The 27595-nt window shown below is 46.5% G+C and overlaps 1 protein-coding gene and 1 pseudogene across 2 annotated transcripts in view; one reads left to right on the forward strand and one right to left on the reverse strand.

Moving 5' to 3' along the window:
- LOC149433147 (uncharacterized) overlaps positions 1-8621 on the forward strand; it is a 47852-nt pseudogene extending 39231 nt beyond the window's left edge. Inside the window, exon 7 of the transcript XR_016308866.1 lies at positions 6580-8621. The product of XR_016308866.1 is annotated as an uncharacterized LOC149433147 (transcript). The remainder of the gene's footprint in view (positions 1-6579) is intronic.
- The window catches only part of LOC149433145 (uncharacterized), a 141166-nt gene that overhangs the window by 56230 nt on the left and 57341 nt on the right, over positions 1-27595 (reverse strand). Inside the window, exon 7 of the mRNA XM_089664587.1 lies at positions 20239-20580. Coding sequence (XP_089520713.1) covers positions 20239-20580 — 342 coding nt within the window. The remainder of the gene's footprint in view (positions 1-20238; positions 20581-27595) is intronic.

Here is a 27595-nt window from a genome sequence, read left to right on the forward strand (position 1 = left end):
CAGTGCATCAAGAGCCACCACACAGACAGATCCTGGACATGGGCTTCAAATGTCGTATTCCTCTTGTCAAGCCGCTCCTGAACAACAAACAACGTCAGAAACGTCTTACCTGGGCTAAAGAAAAACAGACCTGGCTGTTGCTCAGTGGTCCAAAGTCCTCTTTTCTGATGAGAACAACATCTCATTTGGAAACCAAGGACCCCGAGTATGGAGGAAGAATGGAGAGGCCCAAGGACCCCGAGTATGGAGGAAGAATGGAGAGGCACAAGGACCCCAAGTATGGAGGAAGAATGGAGAGGCCCAAGAATGGAGAGGCACAAGGACCCCGAGTATGGAGGAAGAATGGAGAGGCCCAAGGACCCCGAGTATGGAGGAAGAATGGAGAGGCCCAAGGACCCCGAGTATGGAGGAAGAATGGAGAGGCCCAAGGACCCCAAGAATGGAGGAAGAATGGAGAGGCACAAGGACCCCGAGTATGGAGGAAGAATGGAGAGGCACACACTGCAAGATGTTTGAAGTCCAGTGTGAAGTTTCCACAGTCTGTGTTGATTTGGGGAGCCATGTCATCTGCTGGTGTTGGCCCATTGTGCTTCATTAAGTCCAGGGTCACCACAGCCATCTACCAGGAGATTTTGGAGCACTTCATGCTTCCTTCCGCAGGCCAGCTTTATGGGGAGGCGGACTTCATTTTCCAGCAGAACTTGGCACCGCCCACACTGCCAAAAGCACCAAAACCTGGTTCAATGACCGTGGGATTACTGTGCTTGATTGGCCAGCAAACTCGCCTGACCTGAACCCCATAGAGAATCTATGGGGCATTGCCAAGAGAAAGATGAGAGACATGAGACCGAACAATGCAGAAGAGCTGAAGGCCGCTATTGAAGCATCCTGGTCTTCCATAACACCTCAGCAGTGCCACAGGCTGATAGCTTCCATGCCACGCCGCATTGAGGCAGAAATTGCTGAAAAAGGGGCCCAAACCAAGTACTGAGTACATATGCAGCTTCTACTTTTCAGAGGTGCAATATTGTTCTATGTACAATCCGTGTTTTATTGATTGCATGAAATATTCTCATTTTCTGAGATTGTGGATTTGGGGTTTTCATGAGCTGTAAGCCATAATCATCACAATGATGACAAATCACGGCTTGAACTATCTTGCTTTGCATGGAATGAGTCTATCTCATATATTAGTTTCACCTTTTAAGTTGCTGCACTGAAATAAATGAATGAATGAATGCACCATATTCTCATTTTTCAAGTTTTACCTGTACACCATTCAGCACCCTAATCAATTCCTGGACATATCTTTCTTTAATTCTAAATCACCTGACATAACTACCAAAGGACCTCTTGTCCAGGGGGTGGGGAATGGCCTGCCCATAAGAATTTCAAAGGGGGAAAGCTTGGTGCCTTTATGTGGTGTCATCCTCATCTCAGCCAGAACAGCTGGCAAGAACGCTTCCCATCACTTCAATGTCCCCCCTGTTGCCTTCCTTAGTTTTTCCTTCAGGGTCCTATTTGCCCGTCCTACCTGACCAGAACTCTGTGTGGTAGAATATATGGAACATCCAGTCAATGCTCATCAGTTTGGCTACCTGTTGTGTAACCTTTGATGTAAATGCTGGTCCTTTGTCTGAGTCTATACTTACCAGACATCCCCATCGAGGGATGATTTCTTTGTAAAGGATTTTAGTAACGCTCCTTGCATCCTCTTTGTTACAAATGCTTCAGGCCAGCGACTAAAGCGATCCACTATCACCAGCAGAAACTCGCCTCGTCCACTATTAGGCATGTGTGTGAAATCAATTTGAAGTTCCTCAAATAGTCCACTAGGTGGCAATAGCTGATGATGTCTAACCTGATTGGGGTTTCCACCATTGTTTCTGATGCATGTAACACACGCCCTATTTGTTCTTGTGTCTGCTTAGTAAGATTTGGAACACAAAATCTTTTCTTTATTTCATCTTTCACTACCTGCCAACCCCGATGTCCTATGCCATGGAACTGCGCCATAATGAGAGGAGCGCTGTGACGTGGGAGTCCTAGGATACCTCCTTTTGACATTAGACAATTACATCTCATGTCAACTCCTTCTGTTGCCAGTATGCTACATCCTCTTCATTTCTGTATATTGCAGCTCCTTGAGAAGAGAATGTTCCGGTAACATCGGTGGATCTAAAATGGCCAATAGACATTTGTGAGTTTACAAGAGGTGTTGCTATAGGCGGCATTTTTAGCAGTGCAATCAGCAAATGCCTTGCCTTTAGCTACAAAATCAGAGGAAGATGTGTGTGCCTGACATCTAATTCCTGCAATGGACCTAGGTTTATGAATGGCTTCCAGAAGATTGTTTATTAGGTCCGCATGTGATACTCCTTTTCCATCTGCAGTGGAGAATCCCCTTCTCTGCCATATTTTACCAAAATCATGGACAACTCCAAAAGCATACCTAGAATCTGTGTAAACATTTACATCTTGATTCTCACAAAGTTCACAAGTCCTTGTTAGTGCAATCAATTCTGCAGCTTGGGCTGATTTGTGAGTGAGGGGTAATGCCTCCTGAACAATGTCAGGTAACGGGACCACTGCATACCCTGGTATAAAGGTATCATCAGAAGGTCTGGAACAAGAACCATCTACAAATATGTCCAGAGCTTCCGGAATGGGTGTTGTATGTCTATTCTGGGAGAGGTATCTTCATGTATGACCTGAACACAATCATGTTCCTCGGGTGGGTTGTCAGTTTCACCGTTTATCCATAGCAAACAATTTAGCATAGCTAGAGGACCTGAGTTTGAACCTGCATATTTCACTTCCAAATTTGTAGTTGATGTCAAAATCACTTGATAACCGCTTGCCCTTTGTGCTGTCATGTGCTGCGTAGTGAGGTTCTTAAGGACATGTAGTACATGATGTGTGGTGTATAGGATGGTTTTATGTCCCAGAGTGTAAGGGATTTCCGGCTAAAAGAATTGCGTTTGGGAATGTACGAAAGAGAAGATTGCTGCAGCACATGAATCTGCGCATGTGCAGGATCCCGACAAGGCATACAGGCAGGCAGGCACTAGGACCCAGGTGCACCTGTCACCAATGATTGCCATCTGATCTGTCTCTTTCCTCTCTGCCTCGGGTCTTCCATCTGATCTGTCTCCTTCCTCTCTTCCTCGGGACTGCCATCTGATCTGTCTCCTTCCTCGGGACTGCCATCTGATCTGTTTCCTTCCTCTCTTCCTCGGGACTGCCATCTGATCTGTCTCCTTCCTCTCTTCCTCGGGACTGCCATCTGATCTGTCTCCTTCCTCGGGACTGCCATCTGATCTGTTTCCTTCCTCGGGACTGCCATCTGATCTGTTTCCTTCCTCTCTTCCTCGGGACTGCCATCTGATCTGTCTCCTTCCTCTCTTCCTCGGGACTGCCATCTGATCTGTTTCCTTCCTCGGGACTGCCATCTGATCTGTTTCCTTCCTCTCTTCCTCGGGACTGCCATCTGATCTGTCTCCTTCTTCGGGACTGCCATCTGATCTGTTTCCTTCCTCGGGACTGCCATCTGATCTGTCTCCTTCCTCTTCCTCAGGACTGTCATCTGATCTGTCTCCTTCCTCTCTTCCTCAGGACTGCCATCTGATCTGTCTCCTTCCTCTTCCTCGGACTGCCATCTGATCTGTCTCCTTCCTCCCTTCCTCAGGACTGCCATCTGATCTGTCTCCTTCCTCTTCCTCGGGACTTCCATCTGATCTGTCTCCTTCCTCTCTTCCTCGGGACCGTCATCTGATCTGTCTTCTTCCTCTCTTCCTCGGGACTGCCATCTGATCTGTCTCCTTCCTCTCTTCCTCGGGACTGCCATCTGATCTGTCTCCTTCCTCTCTTCCTCGGGACTGCCATCTGATCTGTCTCCTTCCTCTCTTCCTCGGGACCGTCATCTGATCTGTCTCCTTCCTCTCTTCCTCGGGACCGCCATCTGATCTGTCTCCTTCCTCTCTTCCTCGGGACCGCCATCTGATCTGTCTCCTTCCTCTCTTCCTCGGGACCGCCATCTGATCTGTCTCCTTCCTCTCTTCCTCTGGACCGCCAACTGATCTATCTCCTTCCTCTCTTCCTCGGGACCGCCATCTGATCTGTCTCCTTCCTCTCTGCCTCGGGACTGCCATCTGATCTGTCTCCTTCCTCTCTTCCTCCTACAGCCCCTCCCTCCTCCTCCCATACTGTACTATCCGGACTCTGTATCTCCACTGCTTGTTCTACGGGAGGCTGTAGTGGTCTATCTATTCTCAAAGATTTGAGGAAATCATCATCCTCTGTCTTTGGTAATGCTGGATATATTTGTGTAGAAGTTGGCGGGGCAGATGCTGGGGGTTAAAGAGTGGAGATTAAAATTCCTTGGCTCCGGAGTGTAACCAGTCATTCTGAGCCAGTGAACACCCGCAGATTTCATGTATTTATAGTCCCAGCTCGGGCAAGTTGAAAGATGTCTTATCTCCTAAACACAGTCCCCTTATCATGTCCATATGAATCTTATCATTAGACCCATCTCTAGGAAAGGGACCACTGCTTTTCATATCCAGGGACCATTCTGCAATACTGTCTGTGAAAGGAACCACATAGTAATCGTCCCATGGTGATACTCTGATCACATATTCTTTACAAGTTAGCCTAGACCATTCCGGATTCTCTTTCTTTTTCTCAGCAATATCACTTAACACTTTATGCGGAAGCCTTGGAATTTTTGGCAGAGATCCCTTACTTTGGATCTTTCCCATAGTGGAAGCAAAACAGCTGTTAGACAAAGCAATAAATGATTATAATATCAGTACTTATTCCCTGAAGCGGAGAGGTTGTCATGTCAGCAAAGCCGTCTCCACAGTTCAGGAGTTTAACACCTAAAAGTACAAATCCTTGTAATAAACCTGTTCTGAAGAAACACAAATACTACATAGCAGTTCCATAACACACAGCAAATAGGCACTTCTACTTCTAAAATGGCAGAAATAACCGAGGACTCCTGTGAATTCACAATACATCTGCCGAGGCAATTTTTCCCCAGAGGCTTCCAAAACCTCTGAATTTCCTTTGAGGACCCACCTCAAGGACTCTCCGTGAGATCCAACAATCTCAAATGGAAACTTTGGCTGCTGTCCCGGGGTCTTTAAAGGGGATTTGATCCGGCAAAACTAAGACAAAATAGCTCAGCTTACCTGACCAGCCTCACCTTTAATCCCGACTTCTGACACCAGATTGCAAGGATTCAACCTATGTCTGTAGCCCTTTAAATGGCTTCGGTAATTTCTGCCCTCTGAGCTCCGGAGGAATAAAGCTCCGGACACCGAAATGTGCAAACTAAATGTCTGAATGTTTAATGCGTGCGAGCAGGTTTTACAAATGCAGAAAGACCAACGATATATTGTAATGACCAATAATATATTGTAATGACCAACGAAATATTGTAATGACCAATGATATATTGTAATGACCAATGATATATTGTAATGACCAATGATATATTGTAATGACCAACGATATATTGTAATGACCTACGATATATTGTAATGACCAATAATATATTGTAATGACCTACGATATATTGTAATGACCAACGATATATTGTAATGACCAACGATATATTGTAATGACCAATGATATATTGTAATGACCGACGATATATTGTAATGACCGATGATATATTGTAATGACCGATGATATATTGTACTGACCAACGAAATATTGTACTGACCAACGAAATATTGTACTGACCAACGAAATATTGTACTGACCAACGATATATTGTAACGACCAACGATATATTGCACTCTTATCAAGAAAGATAACTACCATATTTGACTAAAGACCACCATATAAGGCAGTTCCATTTCTACAGAATGGAAACTGAATTCATGAAACAAACAGTTGTTACAAGTGACATATAAACACCAAACTAACTTGTTCCCACATCTACAATGGAGGCATTAAACACAATGGATGCCAGTTTATAAGACATTTTTCCCTTACAGGGGGATTTGTACCATCCTGACATTTGGGGGGATTTGAACCAATCAGCTCCTGTCTAGTAATCCTCTTTGTCTTTGTATTTTAGTCCATGGCCGGGAGATGAGGAAAACCTCCGAGGATTGTCTCACTTTGTCTCCAGACTGGAAAGTAGAAGATGAGGACATCACACAGTATAGTCCAGGAGAAAACCCGGCTCCCTCCAATGTCCATCCGGCACCACCCAGTGTAGATGGACCATCGGAGTTCTCGTATCCTGAGGAACCTCAGACTGTGTGGGACCGGGCCGGCCTTCCAACAGGGAAGAGGTTCTCCTGTACTGAGTGCGGGAAATGTTTCCATCATGAATACCGTCTTAATATGCATATAAGATCTCACACAGGAGAGAAGCCATATTCCTGTCCTGGGTGCGGGAAATGTTTTTCAGTGAAGTCCAGTCTTTACAGACATCAGAGATCTCACACAGGGGAGAAGCTATCTTCCTATCCTGAGTGTGGAAAATGTTTTCCAGAGAAGTCCAGTCTGCACAAACATCAGAAATCTCTCAAGGGGGAGAAGCCATTTTCCTGTCCTGAGTGCGGTAAATGTTTTTCAGTGAAGTCTCATCTTTCCAGGCATCAGACATGTCACACAGGGGAGAAGCCGTATTCTTGTCCTGAGTGTGGGAAATGTTTTTCACAAAAGTCCAGTCTGCACAAACATCAGAGATCTCACACAGGGGAGAAGCCGTATTCTTGTCCTGAGTGTGGGAAATATTTTTCACAGAAGTCCAGTCTGCACAAACATCAGAGATCTCACACGGGGGAGAAGCCATTTTCCTGTCCTGATTGCGGAAAATGTTTTTCACTGAAGTCCCATCTTTCCAGGCATCAGACATCTCACATGGGGCAGAAGCCGTATTCTTGTCCTGAGTGCGGGAAATGTTTTTCATTGAAGTCCTATCTTTACAGACACCAAAAATTTCACACAGAGGAGAAGCCATATTCCTGTTCTGAGTGCGGGAAATGTTTTTCAGAGAAGTCCAGGCTGCAGAAGCATCAGAGATCTCACACGGGGGAAAAACCATATTCTTGTCCTGAGTGCGGGAAATGTTTTTCACAGAAGTCAAGTGTGCACAAACATCACAGATCTCACACAGGGGAGAAGCCGTATTCTTGTCCTGAGTGCGGGAAATGTTTTTCACAGAAGTCCGGTCTTCATAATCATCAGAGATCTCACACAGGGGAGAAGCCGTATTCTTGTCCTGAGTGCGGGAAATGTTTTTCACAGAAGTCAAGTCTTTACAGCCATCAGAGATCTCACATGGGGGAGAAACCGTATTCCTGTCCTGAGTGCGGAAAATGTTTTTCACAGAAGTCCAGTCTTCACACACATCAGAGATTGCACACGGGGGAGAAGCCATATTCCTGTCCTGAGTGTGGGAAATGTTTTTCACAGAAGTCCTATCTTTACACACATCAGAGATTGCACACAGGGAAGTAGTCACTTTTCTGTTCTGAGTGCGGGAAATGTTTTGTAAAACAAGCAGATCTTGTCATGCATCAAAGGTCTCACAAAAGGAAAAAGCTGTATTCCTGTCCTGAGTGCTGGAAATGTTTTTTTGAAAAGTCCAATCTTTACAAACATCAGAGATCTCACACGAGGGAGAAGCCTCTTTCCTATCCTGAGTGAGGGAAATGTTCCTCACTGAAGTCCTGTCTTCCTGTACATCAGGGGTCCCACACAACCCTGGAGGTGTATTAGTGCCTTGAGTGCGGGAAATGTCTTCTAGATGAATGTTGCTGGACATCCCAGCTCTCATGTGGGGAAGAAGCACCCCCTGATATACACCTCAGATATACTCCATGGCTGATCTTCATCATGGAAGAAACAGTTCATAAGGAGATCAGAGGTCCCCAAAGACATGGATGAAGTGTGGGACCGGGTTGGCCTTTGATAGCAGGAGAAGAATAAAAATGGAGTCCTGACCTGTGATTGGCTGAGTACATTTTGTGGTGGGAGATTTCACAAACACTTGGAGGTCTATGGAGAACAATGTTGAATAGATGTGACCAGCATTCTCCAGCTGGGAGGAGTTTTGGCCTTATTTTATTTCTTATGATCATTGGCTCCATCTAGTGGCCATAATATCATATTGAGCCAGTTTTACTGATGGAGAGATTTCAGAAAAATCACCTCATTGTGGCCACTAGATGGAGCCGGCGATCATAGGAAATCACTGTGTTACTTAACATAAGGCCGGATGTTGTCACAGCTGGAGGAATGATTGTCTCATTGGTCCAATGAATGTTCTATAAATAGAGCCCTTGGTTTCCTTCATCAGACACGCCCCATACTAATCCCTGAGGTCACACTCCCGCACTCTGAGGTCACACTCCCGCACTCTGAGGTCACACTTCCACACCCTGAGGTCACACTCCCACACCCTGAGGTCACACTCCCGCACCCTGAGGTCACACTCCCGCACTCTGAGACCCATAAAACTTTATTTTGGTGGTATTTAATTATTGCTGGAATTTTTTTTTTTCTTGCTATATAAATGAAAATGTCCAAAAGATTTTTATAAAAAGTGTTTTCCTTATAAAATTTTGCAAATAAATAATCTTTCTTCATAAATCGGCCAAAATGTATTCAGATATCTTTTTATTAAAAAAAAATAACCAAAATTAGTTTATAACCAAAAGATATAATTAAAAAAAATTACATTTTTTTTTTTATATTATGTTTTTTTATACCCATAAAGGTTGTAAAATCAATAACTTCTCCTTCTTTCCGGCTGCATTCCTGCAGCCATTGAGAAATACTGTGAGAGCTGTGATTGGTCTCAGCTTGTCACATGGTACAAGTCTGTTGTGAATAGCCCTGTACCATGTGACCTCGGTGATCATTCACAGATTTCACTGATAGTCAGCAATGATATCAGGAAGTGACATTCTAATTACTACTATTCATGTGATCACTTATTTTCAGTTCACTGGTCTTCCCAGTGAATGGCTGTGCGGGTAGGGGGGATGTCAGGACAAGTCTCATGATTGGAGGAGAGCAGACTGAGCTCCCAGCACAGTTAGAGAACTGACCACGCTGATCTCTCATGCCTAGTGTGGTCAGGTTTAATAGGAAATCAGAGGGACTGGCAGGATCACCAGGGATCTCACACAAAGGAAGCAATACAGAGAGAAGAGGAAACGTCTTCATACCAGGACATGGGACAGCCGGCACAGATCAGGAATAGGACATGTTGGAGGAACATATTCTTTGAAGGAGAAGTTCAGGCAAAGCTCTTTTGTCTGTACTTCTCCTGTGGATCAGAGGAGTGCAGTTCATTCTGAACTCCTGTGACCCGTTTTCAGGTGAAGCCCGCTGTCAGCTGATGTCACTCAGCCGGTCCAGTCTGGGGAAAGATCCCGACATCAGAGTCTTGACCAGCTGCACCTTCCCCCTCCACAGCCCAGTGAGTGGGGGGGGGGGGGCAGGGCAGAGAGCGGTGACTGACAGTCGTCACTCTCTGCTCAGAATGGCTGTGAGAACTCATGGTCAGCAATCACGTGATCGCTGAGTTCTCACACTTGGAGCCAGCGGGGGATGGGTGCAGCACCCACCTAGGGGCAAGGATGATTTTACAAAGTCAATAAATAAATGCCATACTTTTCTGGCCTTTAGATGGCGCTAAGTATCATAGAAATTAGAACCATCTTATTGCCAAATGTGGTATTCTCCATTTTATATCCATGGAAACCATTCACCCCGCCCAGCACAGAGCCTACTCCCTCTACTCCCCCCATCCCATTCACACAGAGGGAATGACAGGCACATTCACCGGGTGTATTGCTGTGCAATTGTTTTATGAACAGACTCCTAGATGATTACAGCTACTTATATAGGGCCATCAATTTACATATTACCCATCAGTCCCCGCCCCCGAGGAGCCTACAGTCTAAGGTCCCTAACATTCATACATACACATACTAGGGCCAATGAAGACAGGAGCCAATTACCTTCCAGCATGTCTTTGGAGTGTGAGAGGAAACTGGAGTACCAGGAGGAAACCCACGCAGCCACAGGGAGAAAATGCAAACTCCAGGCAGCTATGGCAGTGGTTGGGATTCAAACCAACAACCCCAGTTCTTCTAGGAGGAAGTGCTAACCATTTATATGTTTCTATAAAGGTGGGAAGTATGTAGCAGTGAATAGACCTCCCAGCAATGTTATTACCAGGCTGCAGCTAGGGGGCGCTCTAATGTGTACAGTGTGACCCCAGCAGAGTGATCCCATCTAGCCCACATTAACCCTCTCACTGCCAGAGCTGTTTCTGCATGATTTTGCACACATGGGAAAATGCAGATTTTAGGCCTGAAGATGAGATAAACCCCCAAACATCTATTATTAGAGGCCCTGGAGAATAAAGTTTTGGTAATTTTCGGGGAATTACGGATCATCATATACTAAGCAGGATTAGGATCCCGGTGGAAAACTTTCACCCCAAGAAAAAATGAGGGTGAGGTCAGCAGAGGAGCCCATAGTAAAGGAGGAAACTCTGAAATGTTTTCTTCAGAAGGTCGGAGTTTACTGGACAAGTGAATGTAAAATACACCATCAACGCGTTTCATGGCTTCAAAGTGTCACTTCATCAGGACAGGTGTAAGAAGACGATATAAAAATAGGGAATGAAGTAACAGTCCAGTATATGGTATTATAAAGACCCGAGTCACATACAATTCATGGACAGGACTGAGATTTATAGCATTCAGGATTTGTATGATGTTAGACAAGGTGAAGAGATATATGGAGAGGATGATCAATACATGGAGAAATCAATCTATTCTATCATAGAAGGGAATCAATAGATCAATAAATGACATCAACCAATCAATAAGATCCATTTCATGGGATAGATTTATCATTCTGTGCACTGGTTATGTTGGAGGATCAAACCGTGATCACTGGATATTGGAAACATTCCTATTGATCTGATGATTGCTGCCATGGATTCCTGATTGATTATTGCTGGGAATAAAGTCCAATAAACACGCAGATTTGATGGGATTATTGATAGAAAAATCTCTTCATATTCCATGGAATAAATATGTGTAGAATAGTTTGGATTTGATGGAATAAATCTCTATAAAAAGACTTTGTGGGGTTTGTTGGATCTTTTCTATTCCTCTCTAGGTCTGGATTTCAGGAAGAAGAAACAATTCCTCCAATTTCTAGTGGATGGTGAGGAGGGGAGAGATTTGGGGGAGTTTTGTACATACAGGAGGTAATAGAGAGAATCCGGCTAGTAATTGATGAGAGATTTCACTGGAGAGTTCCATTGGAGAGAATTCAGGGCTGGGGGCACTGCTGGGGCCTGGAGGGTTCTGATTGGACCACCAGTACACGTGTCATATAAATCTGGGGGTGTACACTGCTGGGGCCTGGAGGGTTCTGATTGGACCACCAGTACACGTGTTGTATTAATCTGGGGGTGTGCACTGCTGGGGCCTGGAGGGTTCTGATTGGACCACCAGTACACGTGTCATATTAATCTGGGGGTGTGCACTGCTGGGGCCTGGAGGGTTCTGATTGGACCACCAGTACACGTGTCATATAAATCTGGGGGTGTGCACTGCTGGGGCCTGGGGGGTTCTGATTGGACCATCAGTACACGTGTCATATTAATCTGGGGGTGTGCACTGCTGGGACCTGGAGGGTTCTGAATGGACCATCAGTACATGTGTTGTATTAATCTGGGGGTGTGCACTGCTGGGGCCTGGAGGGTTCTGATTGGACCACCAGTACATGTGTTGTATTAATCTGGGGGTGTGCACTGCTGGGGCCTGGAGGGTTCTGATTGGACCACCAGTACACGTGTCATATTAATCTGGGGGTGTGCACTGCTGGGGCCTGGAGGGTTCTGATTGGACCACCAGTACACGTGTCATATTAATCTGGGGGTGTGCACTGCTGGGGCCTGGAGGGTTCTGATTGGACCACCAGTACATGTGTCGTATTAATCTGGTGGTGTGTGTTTCATCGTTGGAATGATTCTGGAAAGATGACCTCCAGATGTACACATGGGGGGTGTCCCGGGGGGGTTACAATGTAGAGGGTGGAGAGAGAATACTGTACAGTGTAATAATGTATTTGGAAAGCTGCCCCTATATACGATGGTGTAAAATCTAGTTGCAGAGCGCCCCCTACATACAATGGTGTCATAGGGAGTCCTCTTCCTGATCCTGTTCTGGTGACACCCCAAATCTCAGGATTTTATATCACTTTCGGTAATAATTGTAAACAGGACAAATAGAGAGGCTGAATCTCCCTAAAGGAGGCCGAGGCAGCAATAGAAACCAACAGGAGGTCTAACCCCTCTCCACTCTCCAGAAAATCAATGCCTTTAGTTCTTCTGTAAAACAACCCAGTGAAGGGATGGGGGGAGGAAATATGTTTGTCTTTTCCAGAAGGTTGGATGCAGAATACTTTCATGTCCAGCATACTAAATGGGTCCAATACTGGGATCATCTGAGAAAATGTGTTCTGTATTCCTGGGAGGGAGGCACCTATGGGTTGGTGTTTGTAGAAAATGAGTACTGTGAGGACAATGGCAAGTGCTGAATGGCAGAGATGACTGCATGGAGTTTGTAGTGCCAGAAACCTACTCAAATGTATTCCCCTCCCATCCTCTCCATGGTCCTTCCCCACCCCATCTTTTATAGGCTCCTTTCCCTCCCCAAACTCTCTAGGCTCAATTGCCTACAATTTCTCTAGGTTCCCTTCACTCCCCATCCTCTCTAGGCTTCTTCCACTCCTCATCCTCATTAGGCTCCTTCCCCTCCCCATGCTGTCTAGGCTTCTTCCCCACTCCATCCTCTATAGGCTCCTCCTTCCCATCCTCTCTAGGCTCCTCCTTCCCATCCTCTATGCTCCTTCTCCTCCCCATCCTCTCTATGCTCCTTCTCCTCCCTATCCTCTTTAGGCTCCTTCCCATCCTCTCTAGGCTTCTTCCTCTCTAGGCTCCTTCCCCTCCCCATCCTCTCTAGGCTCTGTCCTCTTTCCCATCCTCTCTAGGCTCCTATTACTCCCCAGCCTTTCTAGGCTCCCATTCTCCCTAGGCTGCATTCCCTCCCCATCCTCTTTAGGCTCCTTCCCCTCTCCATCTTATCTAGGCTCCTTCTCCTCCCCATCCTCTCTAGGCTCCATTCCCTCCCCATCCTCTCTAGGCTCCTTCCCCTCCCCATCCTCTCTAGGCTCCATTCCCCCCCCCCCCATCCTTTCTAGGTTCCTTCCTCTCCCCATCTTATCTAGACTCCTTCTCCTCTCCATCATCTCTAACCTCCCTAGCGGTCTGATTATTTCAAATTTTTGGTGCTGAAAGCGGTACCATTATTTTGCATGGAAATATGTAGTTTTTTATTGTCGGCTGTAATTTTTAGGAATAACTCACTGAAATCTGTCTGAACAAGAGTCTAGTAAACATCCCGGGGAGGATAAAACTTGAAACACAAAATCATAAATTATAATTTAATAAATACTCATAAAAAATAATAATAATAAATGTAATTCAACAATATAATCAAACGAAAAACACTGATATTGGAAATATAGCGCCAAGTTGGCACATCGCTGAGCAAAGTCGCAGAATCGTTTTCAGTGTCTGATGAGGAATTTCCCCCACGAATCATTATCACTCAATTCTGCAAGTGGTTCTGATTTACTATCGCTGTTCTCTAGCCGGTCTAAAACCGCGTCTGACCTAAAGGGACGCTTTTTGGACGCCATGGACGTTTCTGTTTCCAGGCAGAAAGAACAGTCAAAATGCAGGCAGGGCGCCGGACAAAGCACTCGGGACAAAATGTATGTGAAATGGTTTGATACAGGAATGTTTTACTATGTAATATTTGTTTGCAAAAAAATGACATTTTTTTAAATTTGCCGCCGGTTCCGGCACCCGTACGTCCCGACGTCACAGGGACCAGAACACGGAAGCCGGATGCCGGTATCGGCCGGAGGAGATGGCTGGGGATGCTGCAGGGGACACATCGTGGGAGCGAAGGACAAGGTAATCTCTGCAGGGACTCCCTGAGCAACGCCGCATGGTAAGCCGAAGTGTAGCTCAGCATTACCTCTCTTGATACTGAAATTTTACCCCGAGCTACACTCAGGAATACCGCTGGGGAGGCTAGGCTTCTTTCACTCCTCATCCTCGTTAGGCTCCTTCCCCTCCCCATCCTGTCTAGGCTTCTTCCCCTTCCCATCCTTTCTAGGCTTCTTCCCCATCCTCTATACTTTCCTTCCCTTCCTTTTCCACCCTTCTCTCCAATTCTCCTTAGGTTTCTACCCCCTCTCATCCTCTCTAGGCTCCTTCTCCTCCCCATTTTCTCTAGGCTCCTTCTCCTCCCCATTTTCTCTAGGCTCCTTCTCCTCCCCATCCTCTCTAGGCTCCTTCCCCTCCCCATCCTCTCTAGGCTCCTTCTCCTCCTTATCCTTTCTAGGTTTCTTCACCTCCCCATCCTCTCTAGGTTCCTCCTGCTCCCCATCTTCTCTTGGCTCCTTCTCCTTCCCATCCAAGTGTTGTTTACTAATACATTGTCTTCCCGCTGCATAGTGGAAGTGTAGAGGTATGCCGTGTAGTCATCCGTGGATAATTAGGTCTGCAAAGAGGTCTAGTGTGTCCGGTGTGCTGTGGGCTGAAGAAGCTCACGTGACTCAGTGGATGAAACACGTTGACATCACAGCATCATGACGCCCGCATCCCCGGCATCCAGGACTCTCCACCCAGCCTCACCACCTGGCCACATCGCTCTGGACACACTAGACCTCTTTGCAGACCTCCTCATCCACAGATGATTACACGGCGTGCCTCTACACTTCCACTATGCAGCGGGAGGACAATGCATTAGCAAACGGCACCTGGATGGGTGAGCGGACTCTGTTTTTTGGACTAAGGCACTAATACACTGCGGGAGTCCCCATTCATGGAAATTGCTTGGCTGAGCTCCACCTGTCTGATGTCCTTGTTCCTATCGCTGGCACACAGGGCTCTATCAGTCTCATATTTATGCTCACCCACTGCCTACTGCACTATCTATCCTGTCATTATAACCCGCCATCCATATACTGGCAACACTGCTATTACCACAATTATCCGTGGATGACTACGTGGATTACCCCCTATGGGATCTATATGGGTCTGCCATGTATGTATATGACCTCACTGAGGATTGAGGGACTCTCCTGTGCTGAAAGTGAATGGTGACCGCTGCCTCCTTTGACTCTACAAGTGCCCCGTTCCGTCATCTCTTTACATCCATCTACTGGCTGTCTTTGTGCCAAGTGTGAGATAGCAGCGTGTGGCTTTATCTGATATCTCAGTGACTATCATCTACATATGAGGATACCTGAGGATTGCCCTCCATGACACCACCAGGGTCTATTATACATGTATGTGACCCCCATGAGGACTGATCGGGTCTGCCTCTACTATCAAGGAGCTTGATTCTGCCCGTCCCTTCATCACCTTCCATTGACTACAATGTCCACATTATCTATCCATTCTATTCTATTTCATGTTGTGTCAGTAATAAAAGTCACGGAGGGTTGGGAACCCTGCAAGGGGGGCAGAGATATGTGACTGCCTAGTCCAGCCTTTCTCAGCCAGGGTTCCTCCAAAGGGTTCTAGGGCTTCCTTGTCACTTCATTGGGCTGTATATGGAAGTGTCACCGACCAGCCGTTTCTGGATACACAGCTTTGTCATCATTGCACACACACAGGATTTTGTTTTTGTTCAATACATTTTTTATTATAATTTCACTTTCAACAAGATTGCAGAAAAAAAACATTCAGGAAATAGTAAAGGCAGAAATCTGATTGGTCAGGAAGATCCCTTGTCTGGAATGTGGGGGCGGAGTCATTATTATTGGTGTACAATACAATACACAACGTGTTCCATTATTATAACAAAGTATTGTAGAAAAGATCCCAACATAGAAAATGGGGGAAAGGAGGAAATAAAGGCGGATATGAAGGGGAATCTGTGTATGGGGAACACCTTAACAATCACCACGTTAGAAAATATATTTTTTGGGGAGGGGTTTAGCTAACCTTCAGGCCCCAGATCTGCATTTTCCCATTTGTGCAAAAACAGCCCTGGCAGTGAAAGGGTTAATGGGAGCCAGTATGAGTATTTGTGGACATGGAGTGAATTGTGGGGCCCCCTTTGTGAGAATAGCTGCCACATGTGTGGGACTGTGTTTGTAGGAGCGTGGTGCAGGTTTCTGATGTGTGGGTTTTTGTGGTGTGGTGCAGGTCTCTGTGGTGTAGTGTAGGTCTCTGTGGTGTAGTGCGGGTTTCTGTGGTGTGGTGCGGGTCTCTGTGGTGTAGTGCAGGTCTCTGTGGTGTGGTGTGGGTCTCGGTGGTGTGGTGTAGTACAAGTTTCTGTGGTGCGGTGCGGGTCTCTGTGGTGTGGTGTGGGTTTCTGTGGTGTGGGTCTTTGTGGTGCGGTGCAGGTCTCTGTGGTGCGGTGCGGGTCTCTGTGGTGCAGTGTGGGTTTCTGTGGTGCGGTGCGGGTCTCTGTGGTGCGGTGCGGGTCTCTGTGATGTGGTGCGGGTCTCTGTGGTGTAGTAAGGGTTTTTGTGGTGTGGTGCGGGTCTCTATTGTGTGGTGCGGGTTTCTGTGATGTAGTGCGGGTTTCTGTGGTGTAGTGCGGGTTTCTGTGGTGTAGTGTGGGTTTCTGTGGTGTAGTGTGGGTCTCTGTGGTGTAGTGTGGGTTTCTGTGGTGTAGTGTGGGTTTCTATGGTGCGGTGCAGGTTTCTGTGGTGTAGTTTGGGGTCTCTGTGGTGTGGTGCAGGTCTCTGTGGTGTGGTGCAGGTCTCTGTGGTGTAGTGTGGGTTTCTGTGGTGTAGTGTGGGTTCCTGTGGTGTGGGTTTCTGTGGTGTGGGTCTTTGTGGTGTAGTGTGGGTTTCTATGGTGCGGTGCAGGTTTCTGTGGTGTAGTTCGGGTCTCTGTGGTGTGGTGCAGGTCTCTGTGATGTGGTGCGGGTCTCTGTGGTGTAGTAAGGGTTTTTGTGGTGTGGTGCGGGTCTCTATTGTGTGGTGCGGGTTTCTGTGATGTAGTGCGGGTTTCTGTGGTGTAGTGCGGGTTTCTGTGGTGTAGTGTGGGTTTCTGTGGTGTAGTGTGGGTCTCTGTGGTGTAGTGTGGGTTTCTGTGGTGTAGTGTGGGTTTCTATGGTGCGGTGCAGGTTTCTGTGGTGTAGTTTGGGGTCTCTGTGGTGTGGTGCAGGTCTCTGTGGTGTGGTGCAGGTCTCTGTGGTGTAGTGTGGGTTTCTGTGGTGTAGTGTGGGTTCCTGTGGTGTGGGTTTCTGTGGTGTGGGTCTTTGTGGTGTAGTGTGGGTTTCTATGGTGCGGTGCAGGTTTCTGTGGTGTAGTTCGGGTCTCTGTGGTGTGGTGCAGGTCTCTGTGGTGTGGTGCCGGTCTCTGTGGTGTAGTGTGGGTTTCTGTGGTGTAGTGCGGGTTTCTGTGGTGTGGGTCTCTGTGGTGTAGTGCGGGTTCCTGTGGTGTGGGTCTCTGTGGTGTAGTGTGGGTTTCTATGGTGCGGTGCAGGTTTCTGTGGTGTAGTTCTGGTCTCTGTGGTGTGGTGCAGGTCTCTGTGGTGTGGTGTAGTGCGGGTTTCTGTGGTGTCGTGCGGGTTTCTGTGGTGTGGGTTTCTGTGGTGTAGTGCGGGTTTCTGTAGTGTGGGTTTCTGTGGTGTGGGTCTCTGTGGTGTCGTGCGGGTTTCTGTGGTGTAGTGCGGGTTTCTGTGGTGTAGTGCGGGTTTCTGTGGTGTAGTGCGGGTTTCTGTGGTGTGGGTCTCTGTGGTGTAGTGTGGGTTTCTATGGTGCGGTGCAGGTTTCTGTGGTGTAGTTCGGGTCTCTGTGGTGTGGTGCGGGTCTCTGTGGTGTGGTGCAGTGGGCTCCAACCTTTCCAACTGCTTGCAGGCAAGCCCCATCCCACTAGGCCTCCTTCCTCCAGCCTCACATCTTCCACCTGACTGCTCACACTCCACTCCCCACTCCTACTACTCAGCAGGATCTTACACTATTAAGGGAGTCCCAGCCCCTTGTCAAGCCTTCTGTTGGGGATTGGCTGAAATCCCTGAATAGTGCAGCCTGGCTGGCTCCTCAGATCCACCCACTTCCTCCAAGGCCCTCTTCTGAAAGGTTCACAACGGGGATATTCCAGAGGGGCTGCCTGAAGAGTCTCTCAGCCCTGACCACAATCTGACCCCTCTGGCTATCACACCATTAGGGTGTAGCTCCCCCTGGCTGTACTAGGAGGGTGCTACAATGTATAATGTGTCTCAAAAGTCTCACTTCACTGTAATTGTTGTATGTCTATATGAGCTAGAAGGAATCACTCTCCTGTGGTCGACTCTAAACATTAGAGCTCCCCCTAGCTGCAGCCTGGTAATGACATTGCTGGGAGGTCTGTTCATTTATCTGCTCCATACTTCCTGCCTTTAAATTATAATACAATATAATACAATATAATACATCTCCTGACATTTAGGGGTCTATTCATAAAAAACATTTGTCTAGCAGAGCGCTCAGTGACAAAGCATGTACATTCCTTCTGTATAAATGGGGAACAATTTAAAATGATTTTTGACCTAAAATGGAAAATGTTGCCTTTTGTTAGAATTTCTATGAGGAAGATCATATTTTCATCGTTTCCCCGGGTTGAACCATGGGAGTTATTATACCACATAATAGACAAGGGTCATTTTCAGGTCTCCAGTCCCGCAAGGGACAAACTTTTCCCCAACTGAAGTATTTTGCTCTGTGTATAGAGAAGGAATGGAAGCCGGGACCCCTCAGTGCAGGAACAAGGGGAGGTGATTACAAACACCAAATAATCCCGTGGTGGTCCCCACATCCTCTAGTCTAGCTGAGATGTCATTGTTCTGCCAACGAGAAGGATGAACAAGATGAAGAGACGCGGTATATGGAAGTATTCTCTACGTTTCTGCAGACACAGCGGCCATTATTCCAAGCTGAGGGATTCTGGGAGAGCTTGGGAATAAATGTCACAATGGAAGAGTTTCTGTCCTCCAATGTAATGAGGACAAGAGAAGTCCCACATCATGGACTATAGTAGGAATGACAACTCTACAAAGCTGCACACCCTCCTCCATGTCTATGGATCCATCTAGGGATCTTCTCATGATTCTCATATCTATAGATGACTGGCTGACATGGCTGAATGAATGCTGGTCATATTAGTTCATCTATTCTCTAAGTGGGGTGGTATCTATTTGGCCAATCCCTTTTACAAACCACACATAATATCGCCCCTCAAAGTGAAAAAAGAAACGATTTCCACAAAATCAAAGAGTAGAAATATTTTCCGGTGGATCCCCTCTACACAGACCCCATATGTAGACATAGAACAACAAGCTGTGTTCCCTCTCGTGCCGCACTCCTCCAACCACCCAAACCCACACAGAAGCAAAGGGAAATAATGAGAGGAAAGTTCCCCCCTAGTTTGGGGCGGAGTTCTCCTTCCCTCCTGTTGGGGGATGGGAGAAGGATGGACTGAAGACAGAGAGACGCTTCGGGGTCACCACTGTTCTGTAGAGCCTTGAAATGAAGGACATCAACTTCAGAAGTTCTTGTTGTCTGTGTAAAGTTCCCCGATAACGAGATCTGGGCTCTCCCGGCTTCTAGCTCTGTAACCCGCTATATCATTATCAGGAAACGCAACTCCGACACCCAAGAAGGGCTGAAGTTGTGTCCTTCATTTCCAGGATCTACTGACCACTCTGCACCCCGACATTTACTGCACTTCATCCATGTCTTTGGGGGCCTCTCATCTCCTTATCAACTGTTTCTTCCATGATGAAGATCAGCCATGGAGTATATCTGAGGTGTATATCAGGGGGTGCTTCTTCCCCACATGAGATCTGGGATGTCCAGCAACATTCATCTAGAAGACATTTCCCACACTCAAGGCATTAATACACCTCCAGGGTTGTGTGGGACCCCTAATATACAGGAAGACAGGACTTCAGAGGACTTCCGCACTCAGGACAGGAAGTGGCTTCTCCCTTGTGTGAGATCTCTGATGTCTGTAAAGATCGGACTTCTGTGAAAAACATTTCCCGCACTCAGAACAGGATTATGGCTTCTCCCCCGTGTGACATCTCTGATGTTTGTAAAGATTGGACTTCCGTGAAAAACTTTTCCCGCACTCAGGACAGGAATACGGCTTCTCCCCCATGTGAGTTCTCTGATGTGTGTAAACACTGGACTTCTGTGAAAAACATTTCCCGCACTCAGAACAGGAAAACGGCTTCTCCCCTGTGTGACATCTTTGATGTGTGTAAAGATAGGACTTATTTGAAAAACATTTCCCACACTCAGAACAGGAATACGGCTTCTCCCCCATGTGCAATCTCTGATGTGTGTAAAGATTGGACTTCTCTGAAAAACATTTCCCGCACTCAGGACAGGAAAACAGCTTCTTCCCTGTGTGAGATCTTTTATGGATATTAAGATGAGATTTATAATGGAAACCCTTCCCACACTCGGTACAGGAGAAGCTCTTCCCTGTTGGAAGGCCGGCCCGGTCCCGCACAGTCTGAGGTTCCTCAGGATACGAGGAATCCGATGGTCCATCTACACTGGGTGGTGCCGGATGGACATTGGAGGGAGCCGGGTTTTCTCCTGGACTATACTGTGTGATGTCCTCATCTTCTACTTTCCAGTCTGGAGACAAAGTGAGACAATCCTCGGAGGTTTTCCTCATCTCCCGGCCATGGACTAAAATACAAAGACAAAGAGGATTACTAGACAGGAGCGGATTGGTTCCCCCAAACCAGGACTCCGCCCACATCAGGCAGCTTGGTCTCTGAGGAGATTACAAATCCACCCTCAAGGGAACTAGGAAATGGCTCCTCTGATCTCCTACCAGGTCATTTCTTTATTCATGGACCTTAGTCAGAGAGTGAGGAAACAACCAGAACTGTCTTTTATAGGAGGGACAGTGATGAGGGGATTATAGGACGAGGGTCCCCACCCCCTCTATCACTCATCGCCATCTTCCCAACACAAGAAGTACTGCACTTCCTTATTTAGTCCATGATTTAGTCATGAAGAACAGCGGGGCTGAGCCCCACCAGAGGTCAGAGAGTGAGGATGGGGGGAGAACAACCAAGATGAAGACTGGACTGATCCTGAAGACCACCATCATTGGGGTATTGACTCCTCCCTCATTATCACTTTCTGTTTAAGGGTCCAAAGTTGGAGGATGTGATCACATTATTATCACCATGTAAAAGTCTGGGCTCCAATCACATCATCCGATATAAAATGTCCAGCTGGGAGGAAATGGGTGTAAAAGAAAACCTATGTAATGTACAAATTATTATATAGAATAGAAACAATAGGAATATAAAATATCAGTATAATCTAATATATAGCACAGAGTATATAGTGCAGGGGTCAGGAGTATGTAATGTACAACATAGAGTATATAGTGCAGGGGTCAGGAGTATGTAATGTACAACATAGAGTATATAGTGCAGGGGTCAGGAGTATGTAATGTACAACATGGAGTATATAGTGCAGGGGTCAGGAGTATGTAATGTACAACATGGAGTATATAGTGCAGGGGTCAGGAGTATGTAATGTACAACATAGAGTATATAGTGCAGGGGTCAGGAGTATGTAATGTACAACATAGAGTATATAGTGCAGGGGTCAGGAGTATGTAATGTACAACAGAGTATATAGTGCAGGGGTCAGGAGTATGTAATGTACAACATAGAGTATATAATGCAGGGGTCAGGAGTATGTAATGTACAACATAGAGTATATAGTGCAGGGGTCAGGAGTATGTAATGTACAATATAGAGTATATAGTGCAGGGGTCAGGAGTATGTAATGTACAACATAGAGTATATAGTGCAGGGGTCAGGAGTATGTAATGTACAACAGAGTATATAGTGCAGGGGTCAGGAGTATGTAATGTACAACAGAGTATATAGTGCAGGGGTCAGGAGTATGTAATGTACAACATAGAGTATATAGTGCAGGGGTCAGGAGTATGTAATGTACAACATGGAGTATATAGTGCAGGGGTCAGGAGTATGTAATGTACAACATAGAGTATATAGTGCAGGGGTCAGGAGTATGTAATGTACAACATAGAGTATATAGTGCAGGGGTCAGGAGTATGTAATGTACAACATGGAGTATATAGTGCAGGGGTCAGGAGTATGTAATGTACAACATGGAGTATATAGTGCAGGGGTCAGGAGTATGTAATGTACAACATAGAGTATATAGTGCAGGGGTCAGGAGTATGTAATGTACAATATAGAGTATATAGTGCAGGGGTCAGGAGTATGTAATGTACAACATAGAGTATATAGTGCAGGGGTCAGGAGTATGTAATGTACAACAGAGTATATAGTGCAGGGGTCAGGAGTATGTAATGTACAACATAGAGTATATAGTGCAGGGGTCAGGAGTATGTAATGTACAACATAGAGTATATAGTGCAGGGGTCAGGAGTATGAAATGTACAACATAGAGTATATAGTGCAGGCGTCAGGAGTATGTAATGTACAACACAGAGTATATAGTGCAGGGGTCAGGAGTATGTAATGTACAACACAGAGTATATAGTGCAGGGGTCAGGAGTATGTAATGTACAACATAGAGTATATAGTGCAGGGGTTAGGAGTATGTAATGTACAACATAGAGTATATAGTGCAGGGGTCAGGAGGATGTAATGTACAACATAGAGTATATAGTGCAGGGGTCAGGAGGATGTAATGTACAATATAGAGTATATAGTGCAGGGGTCAGGAGTATGTAATGTACAACATAGAGTATATAGTGCAGGGGTCAGGAGTATGAAATGTACAACATAGAGTATATAGTGCAGGCGTCAGGAGGATGTAATGTACAACACAGAGTATATAGTGCAGGGGTCAGGAGGATGTAATGTACAACATAGAGTATATAGTGCAGGGGTCAGGAGTATGTAATGTACAACATAGAGTATATAGTGCAGGGGTCAGGAGTATGTAATGTACAACATAAAGTATATAGTGCAGGGGTCAGGACTCTAACATACAACAAATATGTATAGTATAGAGGTCAGTACTATGTAATGTGCAATATGAATGTAGAACCCCTTTGACACCCCAAAGGCAGGATGGCACCTCCAGAGGTCAGGGGTGCTCACCCCAGAGCCGAGTCCATGGCTAAAATATGGGGACTGAGAAAGGATATTGGGCACCAGTCACTTTTGTCTTTTTAAAGTTTTATTTAGAAGGGTTGGGGAGGTGAGGGCTGGGGGACCCAGATACCATGACAGATCACCGACAGACTCTGCAGATCAATGTCCAGCCTCGCAGAACCTTTAAGCCGACTGAATGACTCTGTAAACACGTTCCCAAATGTCAGTGAGTCCTCCAAAAGAGTCACCGGGTCCTTCTGAGAGACCAGCCTTCTTCATGGCTCCCTCCAGCCAGGGGCCTCCTCTGGGTCTCCTCCTTGGCACAGCTTCCTTCAGACCAGACAGGACAGCTTCAGGACCACTTCACACATTAGGTCCCAAAACAGGCTATTGGGCCTAACAGCAGAGCTCCATCCAGCAGCACCTCCCTAGACCTCAGCCCATGGAAAGAGCACATGGCCTGTCCCAAATATTTATTTCCTCCCCCAGCATGCTCCAGGGGCATAAACCTCCTACTGGATTGGCTGAAGAAAATATACCGTATTTTTCGCACCATAAGACGCACTTTTTTCCCCCCAAAAAAGGGGGGAAAATGTCAGTGCGTCTTATGGAGCGAATATGGAGCGGCCGGTCCAGTATTTCCACTGCCGCCGTGTCAGAATACCGGGCCGGCCGCTCAGCTCTACAGCGGGACCTTATAGAGATGACTGCTGACCTTTGGGGAGGGGGACGAGCGGGTACCTGAATTTGACAGATACCCGCTCCCACTTCCGTGGAGTTGTTCTTTCATCTTACCCGTTCCTCTATCCAGCGGTGCGGTCTTCCCGGCTTCTGTAGTGTGGGCATGACAGCCGGGTGCCAAGTGCGCATGCGCAGGAAGCGGTGCTTTTTGTGAATGGTAAGGCGGCACCTGGGACACATGACAGATCCCAGAAGCCGCCGGACCAATCACAAAGCGCAAGTGCTTCTCACTCATGCGCACTGGGCACCCGGCTGTCATGCCGAGCGCCATTACAGAAGCCGGGAAGACAACGCGCGGCTGGATAGAGGAACAGGTAAGATCAAAGAACAACTCCGCGGAAGTGGGAGCGGGTATCTGTCAAATTCAGGTACCTCCCCCCCTCCCCAAAGGTCAGCAGTCATCCCCTGTACTATCCACAGTCTCTGGTCATCCCTGTGCTGTCCACAGTCTCTGGTCATCCCTGTACTGTGTCCGCAGTCTCTGGTCATCTCCTGTACTGTTCGCAGTCTCCGGTCATCTCCTGTACTGTGTCCGCAGTCTCTGGTCATCTCCTGTACTGTGTCCGCAGTCTCTGGTCATCTCCTGTACTATGTCCGCAGTCTCTGGTCATCCCCTGAACTGTGTCCGCAGTCTCTGGTCATCTCCTGTACTGTGTCCGCAGTCTCTGGTCATCCCCTGAACTGTGTCCGCAGTCTCTGGTCATCCCCTGAACTGTGTCCGCAGTCTCTGGTCATCTCCTGTACTGTGTCCGCAGTCTCTGGTCATCCCCTGAACTGTGTCCGCAGTCTCTAGTCATCTCCTGTACTGTGTCCGCAGTCTCTGGTCATCTCCTGTACTGTCCGCAGTCTCTAGTCATCTCCTGTACTGTGTCCGCAGTCTCTAGTCATCTCCTGTACTGTGTCCGCAGTCTCTGGTCATCTCCTGTACTGTGTCTGCAGTCTCTGGTCATCTCCTGTACTGTGTCTGCAGTCTCTGGTCATCTCCTGTACTGTGTCTGCAGTCTCTGGTCATCTCCTGTACTATGTCTGCAGTCTCTGGTCATCTCCTGTACTATGTCTGCAGTCTCTGGTCATCCCTGTACTGTCCGCAGTCTCTGGTCATCTCCTGTACTGTGTCTGCAGTCTCTGGTCATCTCCTGTACTGTCCGCAGTCTCTGGTCATCACCTGTACTGTGTCTGCAGTCTCTGGTCATCTCCTGTACTATGTCTGCAGTCTCTGGTCATCTCCTGTACTGTGTCTGCAGTCTCTGGTCATCTCCTGTACTGTGTCTGCAGTCTCTGGTCATCTCCTGTACTGTGTCTGCAGTCCATTAGTTCAGAATTTTTTTTTCCTGTTTTCTGCCTCTAAAACCTAGGTGCGTCTTATGGTCAGGTGCGTCTTATGGAGCGAAAAATACGGTAAATGTTAACTTAATCCATATTAAACACAAAGAAAATATTATATTGCAGCTTACCGATTCTGAGATGTGATGGCTGCATTAGTTTTCTTCTATATTCATCTGGTGATCTAGCCCGTAAATCTGTTTTATAAAAACTCTGCAGCAGAATGTATCAGTTCCAGGGATGAGGCAGACCATTTACCACTGACAGGGGGCTTACAATGAGCAGCTTTTATTTATTCATGTGAAACTTTTATCCCAAAAGGAAAAAACTGATGTAAACTGATTATGAAGTGTGAGCTGGAGTTTGGCTTCAATTAGTTACTGTTTTTATATCTGCTAATACATCTAACACTCCCCTCCCCCCAGACTGACCATGCTGCGGTCTCCACAGTGGGGGCGCTCTAATACAGAAGGTGTGTTACTGGCCAGATCACCAGGTGAAAACAGGGAAAAGAGCCAAAGAAAAAGAATGCAGCCGCCACATCCCATGATTGGTAAGCTGCAATATGGGACATTTGTGGTTTAACCATTTCAATACCGGGCAATTTTCCCCCTTCCTGCCCAGGCCAATTTTCAGGTCTCAGCGCTCTCACACTTTGAATGACAATTGCGCGGTCATACAACATTGTACCCAAACTAAAATTTTATTATTTTCTTCACACAACTAGAGCTTTCTTTTGGTGGTATTTAATCACCGCTGGGGTTTTTATTTTTTGCTAAATTAACAAAAAAAAACAAAAATTTTGAAAAAAAAACACATTTTTCTTTGTTTCTGTTATAAAAGTTTACAAATAAATAATTGTTCTTCATAAATTTAGGCCGAGATGTATTCTGCTACATGTCTTTGGTGAAAATAACTAGAGATGAGCGAATCGAAGTATCCGAAGTGGAATTCGAGCCGAATATCGATTCGTGCCGAATCCGAAAAACAGCCTAATTCGGACGCGCGAATCGAAATTTTTCCGAAAATGGCGGCTGACATGTGCGGCGACGGAGCGGGGATGTCGGGGAAGGCGCGCAGACAAGGCGCGCTGCCCCATAATGCATTCCTCAACGACATGTGATCGCATCAGCCAATCAGCAGCCAGCCAGCCAGCACTGTGTAATGGTCGAGGTATATATAGCGGCCATTTTGGAAATCTTCATTTGCCTGCAGTCATTGAACAGAGGCAGACCGCTCTGTACTAGGGACAGGGACAGAGTTAGGGCCACAGAAACGAGAAATGGGGACAGAGAGAAGTTACTTAGGGACAGAGAACCATTACTCAGGGACACAGACTTGTTAATGAGGGCCACAGAATCGTTATTTAGGGACAAAGAAACGCTAGTTAGGGCCACAGAATTCATACTCAGGGACAGACAGAATTTTCACTCAGTGCCAGAGAATTGTTACTTAGGGCCACAGAAACGTTATTAGGGCCACAGAATTTTTACTCAGGGACAGACAGAATTGTTACTGAGTGCCAGAGAATTGTTACTCAGGGACAGACAGAATTGTTACTGAGTGCCAGAGAATTCTTACTCAGGGCCACAGAATTCATTCTCAGGGACAGACAGAATTGTTACTCAGGGACAGACAGAATTGTTACTGAGTGCCAGAGAATTGTTACTCAGGGACAGACAGAATTGTTACTGAGTGCCAGAGAATTGTTACTCAGGGACAGACAGAATTGTTACTGAGTGCCAGAGAATTGTTACTCAGGGACAGACAGAATTGTTACTGAGTGCCAGAGAATTCTTACTCAGGGCCACAGAATTCATTCTCAGGGACAGACAGAATTGTTACTCAGGGACAGACAGAATTGTTACTGAGTGCCAGAGAATTGTTACTCAGGGACAGACAGAATTGTTACTGAGTGCCAGAGAATTGTTACTCAGGGACAGACAGAATTGTTACTGAGTGCCAGAGAATTGTTACTCAGGGACAGACAGAATTGTTACTGAGTGCCAGAGAATTGTTACTCAGGGACAGACAGAATTGTTACTGAGTGCCAGAGAATTGTTACTCAGGGACAGACAGAATTGTTACTGAGTGCCAGAGAATTGTTACTCGCACAGACACAAAATTGTTACTTGCACAGACACAGAATTGTTATTCGCACAGACACAGAATTGTTACTCAGGGCCACAGAATTCATACTCAGGGACAGACAGAATTGTTACTGAGTGCCAGAGAATTGTTACTCAGGGACAGACAGAATTGTTACTGAGTGCCAGAGAATTGTTACTCAGGGACAGACAGAATTGTTACTGAGTGCCAGAG

Source organism: Staurois parvus, unplaced genomic scaffold, assembly GCF_062004578.1.
Source record: "Staurois parvus isolate SC_StPar_1 unplaced genomic scaffold, SC_StPar_1.0 ptg001957l, whole genome shotgun sequence".
Classification (NCBI taxonomy): domain Eukaryota; kingdom Metazoa; phylum Chordata; class Amphibia; order Anura; family Ranidae; genus Staurois; species Staurois parvus.